General features: G+C 47.0%; 1 protein-coding gene across 2 annotated transcripts in view; it reads left to right on the forward strand.

Annotated features, from left to right (window-relative positions):
- Window positions 1–10,820, forward strand: part of STX18 (syntaxin 18) — a 118,456-nt gene that overhangs the window by 86,803 nt on the left and 20,833 nt on the right. For both annotated transcript variants that reach the window (XM_061420796.1, XM_061420797.1), the window contains exon 6: window positions 8,792–8,907. In XM_061420796.1, coding sequence (XP_061276780.1) covers window positions 8,792–8,907 — 116 coding nt within the window. The remainder of the gene's footprint in view (window positions 1–8,791; window positions 8,908–10,820) is intronic.

Here is a 10,820-nt window from a genome sequence, read left to right on the forward strand (position 1 = left end):
ATAAGGGACCTGGAAACAGATGTTGGCCAGGTGGAAACTTTTGATTGCAGTTATGAAATACTCAGCTTTCAGTTAGAGAAATCAATTAAAGTAAATTATCGAGCATAAACTGATCTTTCTGATGACTTTTGAAAAATTGCTTTTTTCAAATTGCCTTCAACTAGTTAATTTGTAATTTCCCTGAGGATTTCAATAGACATTCTGTGTATAATTAGATCTGTTTTTATCACTTAAAAAAAAAAAAAAAGCATTCAACTTCATCTAAGTCTGCTGCATTGCAGTCCTTTGTTCATTTTAAATTAAAAACTGGCATATTAGCATACTCTGGACACAAAGGGTGACAGATATTAATGGAACCCTTTATTTAAAAGTCAGTTAAGCCCCTCTCCTTCCTGAACAACTAAGTCCTGCAGGCATGGAGTGAGTCAGAGTAAGGGGGGATGTCCACAGCTATGGGGGCATTTCCCGGGGCAGCTCAGAGCCTGAGCGAGCTGAGGAGGTCTGGCTCAGCGTGGGCAGTAAGAGCCTGAGCCAGGACAGGGGAGGAGCAGCAGTGGAAGAGGCAGATTGGTTGTATGCAGGGGGATTGATCAAGTAGTAAACATAGAAGGATAATGGAAGCCAGGTTCAGACTCTCAGGTGAGTGAAAGGGAAATTGGATTAGAATGCAAAGGACTGGTGTGAACTCATGGTTCTCAGTTTACATAGGTGGACATAGAAATGAAATGTGGTCATAAACGTGTGTGCGTGTCTAGGTCTGCAAAAGCAGACAGATTTTTCTGGCTCTGTCTGCCAAGAGAGCCTGGACACACTGACATCCCAGAGGCAATAAGCATGTTTAGCACTCAGATCTTGGCTTCTAAATAGCAATTTCAGCTTCCAGGAACCGGGCTCCTTGCAGAAATGCCTGATGGGGCTGGGTCAGGGAAAGTGTAAAATGAACTTGGAGCATATTGTTGTACCAGAAAGCAAGGGAAGGCTCAGAGAGTGATGGGGACCTGTAAAAAGGACATAAACCAGTTTGAAAGCTGCCGGTGACCAAATTAAAGACAAATTAAAGGCCAGGCTTCCCTGTCCTTCACCGTCTCCTGGAGTTTGTTCAAAGTCATGTCCATTGAGTTAGTGATGCCATCCAACCATCTCATCCTCCGCCACCCCTTCTCCTCCTGCCTTCAGTCTTTCCCAGCATCAGGTCTTTTCCAGTGAGTCAACTGTTTGCATTAGGTGGCCAAAGTATTGGAGCTTCAGCATCAGTCCTTCCAATGAATATTCAACTTTCATCTTTAGGAAATATTAAAATATTCAGAGGTGAAGGGGCATCAGGTTGGCATATTACTCTCCAGTGGTTCAGTAAAAAGCATTCTTGATACTATCTTTCAGATTACTATGCCTGTGACTATATTTATTTCCCAAGGAAATAAAACGCTAAAAGATCCCATCTCACACATGTTAGAAAGGCTAAAATAAAAGTGACACTTCAGGGAGGGTGTGCAGCAGCTGGAACTCTCGTTTATGACTGGTGGGAATATAAAGTAACTCTGTATTGTGTGCATGCTTAGTCACTCAATCTTGTCTGACTCTTTGCAACCCCATGGACTGTAGCCTGCCAAGCCGCTCTGTTCATGGGATTCTCCAGGCAAGAATACTGGAGTGGATAGTCATTCCCTTTTCCAAGGTATCTTCCTGATCAGGGATCGACCCTGGGTCTCCTACATTGAAAGCAGATCCTTGACCATCTGAGCCACCAGGAAAGCCTTGTATTAGAAACAGCCAAATAGTTCTCCAAAGTTAAATGACCATCTGATGACCCAGCAATTCCACACCTTTGTTCTTTATGCCTAGAATATTTTTTCTGCTCTTCTGTGCCTGGCAAAACTTTACTCCTCTTTTAAGAGTTTGCCTAAGTGATACCTCCCCTGAGAAGCCCCTGGGTATTTCTACTCTTTGAATTAATAGCAGTTAGATTTTTAAAGTACTTACCTTTTACATAATACTTTTTTTTTTTTTTTTTGGTCTAGTGCGTCATTTAGTCTTTGCAATGATTTTGAGTGTTAATATTGGAAGGGTACCAAAAGCCGGGTTTCTCATTCTCAAAGAAGTGAAAGGAGAAAGGCAGAATGAACCTTGTTTTATTGGCCAGAACAAAAGATACCGGAAGCTACTTTACAGATGCGGAAGCTGAGGCCCAGTACTTAGAAGGTGAGCCAGAGCAGTACGTGCTTCACGCCAACCTCTGTGCTAAGTACGTTGTCACGGGCGACCTCATGCAGTGTTTGCAAGATTCTTCTTTGTAGAAAAGTGCTTTGCAGATGAAGAAAATTCAGAGGATTGAAAAAAACATAACAGGAAACTGTCACATTGCAGACAAGTGGCAGACTAGACTCCAAACCCACTTTTTGTCTCCAAACAGATTCCTGAGCATATCTTTCTCAGACAGACAGGCAGTCAGCCAATAGTTTAAGGATTGTGTCCCCATCTGCCTTAGATTTGTGGAATTACTGGAGTAGCCTGTCACCCGAGACCATCCAGGAGGACATCAGGCCAGTCCTACCAAGGAATGTGGCCGAGGACAAGGCTGCCTTGCCACCGAGGCATGGCCACCACCCCGAAACCTCTCCTCTGCTGATCTACCAAGACTCCTCAGATCCTTCCCTCTCCACAGCACCAGCCTGGAAGATGAGCACTAGTTGGCCCATGACTGAAGACGCTACTGAGTCCCTTACACTGAGAGCAGCAGTGTTCTCCCGTCTCTGAGTTTTTTGAATTATTGATGGATTGTGCCAGCTGTTTCCATCTTTTCCTCCATTGATTTTTATCTTGACAGAATAAAAAAAAAAAAAAGTGTATTTCTTTAGGGTTTCTCAATACTATCTAACCCCTCTGCCTTTTCTTGTTACACAGTGATGCAAGAGTGGTAGTAATAGCTAATTTTTTCATCCCTTGCCCCAGACTGTGCTCAAGATTTACATATAAACCAGTAGAAAGATGCTTTTACAGTCCCATTTTACAGAGGAGAAAACAGGCTAAGAAATGCTGTCACTTGTTATTTAGTTACTGGAAAAAAAAATCTGAAAATTCTGCAAATAGATGTCTTATTCATGCTATACTAGTTTGAACATGGCTAAGATGTCAGGTTGGGTGCATGCATGCCCAGTAGCTCAGTCGTGTCCCACTCTTTGCAACCCCGTGGACTCTAGCCCGCCAGGCTCCTCTGTCCTTGGAACTTCCCAGGCAAGAATACTGGAGAGTGTTGCTGTTTCCTATTCCAGGAGATCTTCCTGACCCAAGGATCGAACCCACATCTCTTATGTCTCCTGCATTTGCAGGCATGTTCTTTTCCAGTCGCATCACCTGGGCAGCCCAAGGTGTCAGGTTGCCACATACTGAATCCCAAAACTAATCTTTGAGGTAAAATGTTAGGAAGTAAGTAATAAATAATCATATTTATACATTTAATGTTAAACAAGATAGACCCTTGTTTTGTGTTTTTCTTTTCAGTTATGGTTTCAACTGGCTTTATTGCTTAACCAATTTTTTATCCATGTTGTGTTTATCCAGTTTTTTCTTCTTTATTAATGAATGGCATTATACTGCATGAATTGTGGGTCTATCCATTCTGTCCACACAGTTGGACCATCTGTCCTCCTATTGGTGGACATTTGAGTTGTTTCTACTATTTTGGCTGTTATGGATACGGGTGCCATGAACATTCTTGGATAGATCTGTGTGTGGATATATCTTTTCATTTTTCTTGTCAGTCAGTCAGTTCAGTCGCTCAGTCGCTTGTCTCAGACTCTTTGCAACCCCATGAATTGCAGCACGCCAGGCCTCCCTGTCCATCACCAACACCCGGAGTTCACTCAGACTCATGTCTATCGAGTCAGTGATGCCATCCAACCATCTCATCCTCTGTCGTCCCCTTCTCCTCCTGCCCCCAGTCCCTCCCAGCATCAGAGTCTTTTCCAATGAGTCAGCTCTTCGCATGAGGTGGCCAAAGTACTGGAGTTTCAGCTTCAGCATCATTCCCTCCAAAGAAATCCCAGGACTGATCTCCTTCAGAATGGACTGGTTGGATCTCCTTGCAGTCCAAGGGACTCTCAAGAGTCTTCTCCAACACCACAGTTCAAAAGCATCAATTCTTCGGTGCTCAGCCTTCTTCACAGTCCAACTCTCACATCCATACATGACCACAGGAAAAACCATAGCCTTGACTAGACGGACCTTTGTTGGCAAAGTAATGTCTCTGCTTTTGAATATGCTATCTAGGTTGGTCATAACTTTCCTTCCAAGGAGTAAGCGTCTTTTAATTTCATGGCTGCAGTCACCATCTGCACTGATTTTTGGAGCCCAAGAAAATAAAGTCTGACACTGTTTCCACTGTTTCCCCATCTATTTCCCATGAAGTGATGGGACCAGATGCCATGATCTTCGTTTTCTGAATGTTGAGCTTTAAGCCAACTTTTTCACTCTCCACTTTCACTTTCATCAAGAAGCTTTTTAGTTCCTCTTCACTTTCTGCCATAAGGGTGGTGTCATCTGCATATCTGAGGTTATTGCTATTTCTCCCGGCAATCTTGATTCCAGCTTGTGCTTCTTCCAGTCCAGCGTTTCTCATGATGTTCTCTGCATATAAGTTAAATAAGCAGGATGACAATATACAGCCTTGACGTACTCCTTTTCCTATTTGGAACCAGTCTGTTGTTCCATGTCCAGTTCTAACTGTTGCTTCCTGACCTGCATACACATTTCTCAAGAGGCAGGTCAGGTGGTCTGGTATTCCCATCTCTTTCAGAATTTTCCACAGTTTATTGTGATCCACACAGTCAGAGGCTTTGGCATAGTCAAGAAAACAGAAATAGATGTTTTTCTGGAACTCTTTTGCTTTTTCCATGATCCACCGGATGTTGGCAATTTGATCTCTGGTTCCTCTGCCTTTTTTAAAACCAGCTTGAACATCAGGAAGTTCGCAGTTCATGTATTGCTGAAGCCTGGCTTGGAGAATTTTGAGCATTACTTTACTAGTATGTGAGATGAGTGCAATTGTGCGGTAGTTTGAGCATTCTTTGGCATTGCCTTTCTTTGGGATTGGAATGAAAACTGACCTTTTCCAGTCCTGTGGCCACTGCTGAGGTTTCCAAATTTGCTGGCATATTGAGTGCAGCACTTTCACAGCATCATCTTTCAGGATTTGAAATACCTCAACTGGAATTCCATCACCTCCACTAGCTTTGTTCGTAGTGATGCTTTCTAAGGCCCACTTGACTTCACATTCCAGGATATCTGGCTCTAGGTCAGTGATCACACCATCGTGATTATCTGGGTCATGAAGATCTTTTCGTGTAATTCTTCTGTGTATTCTTGCCACCTCTTCTTAATATCTTCTGCTTCTGTTAGGTCCCTACCATTTCTGTCCTTTATCGAGCCCATCTTTGCATGAAATGTTCCCTTGGTATCTCTAATTTTCTTGAAGAGATCTCTAGTCTTTCCCATTCTGTTGTTTTTCTCTATTTCTTTGCATTGATCACTGAGGAAGGCTTTCTTATGTCTTCTTGCTATTCTTTGGAACTCTGTGTTCTTGCCTTGAGAACCTCATGAACAGTATGAAAAGGCAAAATGATAGGATACTGAAAGAGGAACTCCCCGGGTCAGTAGGTGCCCAATATGCTACTGGAGATCAGTGGAGAAATAACTCCACAAAGAATGAAGGGATGGAGCCAAAGCAAAAACAATACCCAGCTGTGGATGTGATTGGTGATAGAAGCAAGGTCCAATGCTGTAAAGAGCAATATTGCATAGGAGCGTGGAATGTCAGGTCCATGAATCAAGGCAAATTGGAAGTGGTCAAATGAGAGATGGCAAGAGTGAATGTCGACATTCTAGGAATCAGCAAACTAAAATGGACTGGAATGGGTGAATTTAACTCAGATGACCATTTTATCTACTACTGCGGGCAGGAATCCCTTAGAAGAAATGGAGTAGCCATCATGGTCAACAAAAGAGTCCAAAATGCAGTACTTGGATGCAATCTCAAAAACGACAGAATGATCTCTGTTCGTTTCCAAGGCAAACCATTCAATATCACAGTAATCCAAGTCTATGCCCCAACCAGTAACGCTGAAGAAGCTGAAATTTTTCTTGTTTAAATACCTAAAAGTGGAGCTGCTCTGTCAACGTGGAGATGTTTCTTAAGCTAAGGAACTGTCTTAGGTTTTCCAAAGTGGCCTTATTATTTTACCCTCCTCCCAGCAATGTGTGAGAGTCAGTGTTGCTCCCTGTGTTCACCAGGGCTCGGAGATGGTAACTTTTTTAAGCCATTCTAGTGGCAATGTCACAGTATCTCACTATGGTTTTTTTACTCCATGTTATTGGACACTTTTCCTCTGCTTTATTGACCATTTGTATGTCTTCTGTGAAATTCTGTTCATTTTTGTGCATATGTGTGGTACTTACAATGTCAAATATATTTTTCTAAGACGGTTGAACTCAAACATCCCATCCCACATGGTCTTATTTAAAATGTGGTTTTGTTCTTGCTTCACTGAGAGGGAGATATGTGGTCTATGTTCCCTCTCCTTGAACCTGAGTGGACCGTCGCAACTGCCTGGACAGTGGGGTATGGCAGAAATGACAGTTTGTTGTAAACAGAGGCTGAGACTGTTATAAAAAGGCACTGAAGCTTCTGCCGTGGTCTCTGAGGCTGCTTGCTCTGGGGGAAGCCAGCTACCATGCCCAGGGACACACTGACATGCCCATGAGGAAGGGACCAGGCTCTTGCCAGCACTGTCTCACAGCCGTGAGAATGAGACTCCTTGGAAGGGACTCCTCTAACCCCAGGCGAGCCTTCAGGTGGTGGGGCCCTCTACCCTATAGCAGTGCCCTCGAGAGTCAGAACCGCCCAGCCAAGCTGCTCCCAAATTCCTGGCCCCAGAAACACCAATAGATGGTGAAATTGAAAATGTCAGTCTCTCAGTCATGTCTGACTCTTTGCAATCCCATGGACTGTAACCCACCAGGCTCCTCTCTCCATGGGATTATCCTGGTAAGAATACTGGAGTGTGTGGCCGTTTCCTTCTCCAGGGGGTTTTCCTGACCCAGGGATTGAACCCAGGTCTCCTGCACTGCAGGCAGGTTCTTTACCACTGAGCCACCTTAAGTGGTTGTTATTGTTTCAAAGTGTATACATTTTAAAGTAGCTATTATTCAGCCTCAGTAACTGGAGCCCTTAGCGTGATTGATCATATAATTACTCGACAATTCTTTTGTTACTGTTGTAGAGGAGCAGTTCCTATAAACACCCTTTCTTAGAACACTATCTTTTGGGGAAGAAAAAAAAAAACATGAAAATGGCCTCTGTGGTCAGGTTATTTGGAAGAGACATCTTTTTTGGAAATTCAGTGTGTATTTTGGTATATACGGCTCTGGAAAGTTTCAGAGTCAAGTACCCATCTGGCTTTGACTCCACTCTCTCAGCCTCTCTGGGTCACTGCAGTCCCTTCTCATAGAACCTGGTGGATAGAACCTCCTCTTCACGGGGCAGTTAGTTGTTCAGAGTGTGGCCTCCAAGATGGGTTCCCTGAGGCTACATCCCAGCCCCACCATGTACTCACTGTTTGGCCCGGGCAAGTTTCCTGACTTCCCCGCACCTCACTTTCCTCCTCTGTGAAAAGGCCATTAATACTAGTAACTGCTATAGGGATGTATGGCATTAACTTAAGCTTATGTGTATAAAGGTGCTTAGAAGAGTGCCCAGTACCTGAGAAGCCCTCAATAAATATTATCTGGCATTGATAATATCATCCTGATATGCATTTGCATTGTTCTTTTTGAGTCTGCCTCATAATGTTATCATAGGTCTTTTTTAGCAATCTGCCTAGAATTTTCATAGTGCTCTGTGAGTTACAATACAAGGCCCCTTATCTCATAACCAATTTTTTCCCTCTTATTAACAATGCACTGAGAATTATAAAGCATCCATTCATTCACCCTATGTTTATTAAACCCTGAATGCCACACACTCATCTCGAACCCAGGGCTGCACAGCAGCCATGACTTACGCAGTCAGGGGCCCTGCTCCCAGAGCACATACTGCAGTGGAACAAGACAGACAGTAACCAAATGAGAGGGGAAGGTCACCTCAGCCCGCAGTGACTGCTGGGAAAAAGACAGGCGCTGGGGCACAGAGTGGCAAGAGGAGGCCTTCTGCAAGCAGGAGAGTGAGATGAGGTGGGCGAGATCTCGCCTGGCCCTGGGGGTGGAAGAGAATACTCTGTGGGAGCAAGCCCCGGGCCAGGGCGGGTGATGAGGCTAAGAGACCTGAGACAAGGCCTTGCTCCCTGTGGGTGTGTGAAGACTCGTGCTTTTACAGGTCAGTTTTAAGATGTTACTTGTGTACCGTGTGTTATGTAACATGTGCGTGTATTTATTCAACCCCACTTCTGCATTGGTGCACGACCAGCTCTTGGGTTTGTTGAACTTGGAGCAGTGGGCTGGCCCTTGCTGCCACGTCTCGAGTGTGGGGTCAGGAGGTAGGGTGGGTTCCTGCGTCCTTTCCTTTGACGCCTGCTGACAGCACTCTTTCAGCTGCGGGCTCTGGCGGGGGTGTGCCGACTGCCCTGTAATAAGCGCCACCCCCTTGAACTGTGTCAGGATGGTTGCTGGGCCCAAGGCCGTGGTTCTGCTCTCCAGCTGAGGGCGCAAGGCAAGGGTGTAGGGCTCATCTTTTACTCCTCTGTTTTCAGGCAGAATCCTGCTGTGTAAGTAAATGATGTAACTGCTAATTTTTCATCCTTAGGTCTAAGCTGGAACCAGAACCAAACACAAAGACAAGAGAATCCATGTCTTCTGAGAAAGTTTCACAGAGTCCATCAAAAGACTCTGAAGAAAAACCTGTCCCTGAAGAATATCCAGGTATGAATTAAAATCAAAATCGTGCCTTGCGTCTTTTCTTTATGACCTGTGGTGCTTGCGTTTGCACGAAGGGAAGGAAACATGGAAGCGGCAGCCTTTTTTTGGTTACAGCTGGATCTTAATGACCACTTCAAGGGTGGGGCGGGAGGGTCCTCCAGACACCTGGGGGCCGGCAGGGTCTAAAGAAAGGGCCTGAGTCTCCACACACCAGTGAGGTGGGGACTGGAGCCTTAGAACCCGGAGGAAACATCAGAGATCTCTGCTTGTCAGTCTCAGGAGCGGTAGGGTGCTGCCTACCCTGTGCCCGTGTCAGCGCTGACCTTATGTGGACCTGACCATCCTGCCTTGGGTAGGGTGTGTGATGTCAGCAGGCTCCATCAGCCAACTGAGCCAGTGTAATGCATGTCTGGGTTTATATGCTTCCTGTCTTCATGTTTGCTGGCCGGCCTGTAACTTAGAGCACCTCCCGACACACGGAGGATGCTGGATAAACACAGTGTCTCTGTACAGCCTGCAACACAGGCAAATGTACAGAGCGCCGTTGGGGACATCTTAAGTCCCTGTGTCTGGCCGGGGCGGCTGCGTGTGTAGGGGATGCATGCTTAGTGTGCCGCATACCTCAGAGCTGGGCAATGGGGTGAGCGTTTGCTGTGCGTGGATCCCAGGATGCTGAGGCCCGCGAGTCTCCTCGCCTCCCCTCCTCGCCTCCCCTCCTCACGTCCTCTCTTCGCCTCCCCTCCTCACGTCCCCTTCTCGCCTCGCCTCCTCGCCTCCCCTCCTCATGTCCCCTCCTCGTCTTCCCTCCTCACGTCCCCTCCTCGCCTCCCCTCCTAGCGTCCCCTCCTCGCCTCCCCTCCTCGCCTCCCCTCCTAGCATCCCCTGCTCGCCTCCCCTCCTCACGTCCTCTCTCGCCTCCCCTCCCCGCCTCCACTCCTCGCCTCCCCTCCTCACGTCCTCTCTCGCCTCCCCCCTTCACGTCCTCTCTCGCCTCCCCTCACCGCCTCCCCTCCTCACGTCCTCTCTCGCCTCCCCTCCTTGCCTCCCCTCCTCGCCTCACCTCCCCTCCTCGCCTCCCCTCCTCGCCTCCCCTCCTCGCCTCCCCTCCTCGCTGCCTCCCCTCCTCGCTGCCTCCCCTCCTCACGTCTTCTCACCTCCCCTCCTTGCCTCCCCTCCTCGCCTCCCCTCTCTCGCCTCCCCTCCTCACCTCCCCTCCTCACGTCCTCTCTCGCTTCCCCTCTCCGCCTCCCCTCCTCACCTCCTCTCCTGTACTCTCACAGTGGCACTCGGTTACTGTATGCCTCTGGGGTGCTACCTAGGTGCTGTCCTGAACCTTCATAGATGTCACCACCATCGTTACAGCAGCCCTCTCAGATGGATTTCATGAACTTGTTTTTTCTTAAGATGAGCCTTCTGAAAGACTCTGAGAAGACCGTTGCACAGAGGACTACGTTTGGGCAGGGTCCCTCCGGGTGCTCTGTTGAAACAGATTGTTCGGGGGCTTAGGAAGCAAAATAGGGATAGTTAAGAGGCTGCTAAAATCTCCCAGAAACAAGATGATGGCAGATTATACCAAGCATGGGTAGCCAGGGCATGGGAGAGAATGCGGAGAGTTCTGGATATATTTTGAAAGTTGAGCACAGAATCTGCTTCCTGGATGTGGGGCATGAGGAGGAGATGGGTCAGGGAAGGCTGCAGTGGTTGTTGCAGCGGGAAGAAGGTGGCTGCCCTTCACTGAGATGCGGGAGGCTGAGGAGGGACAGGCTAGGGGCTGCCCGGCACAGAGGTTGAACAGGGAGTTGGGTCTGCGCATCTGGAGGCCAGGGGACAGGTCTGTAGATCACTTGAGACAGGCTGGGATTCCCCAAGGAATGAGGGTTGGTAGAAGGAGAATGAAGGGCTGTGCCTCCTGCCAC

Source organism: Bos javanicus, chromosome 6 (assembly GCF_032452875.1).
Source record: "Bos javanicus breed banteng chromosome 6, ARS-OSU_banteng_1.0, whole genome shotgun sequence".
Taxonomy (NCBI): Eukaryota; Metazoa; Chordata; class Mammalia; order Artiodactyla; family Bovidae; genus Bos; species Bos javanicus.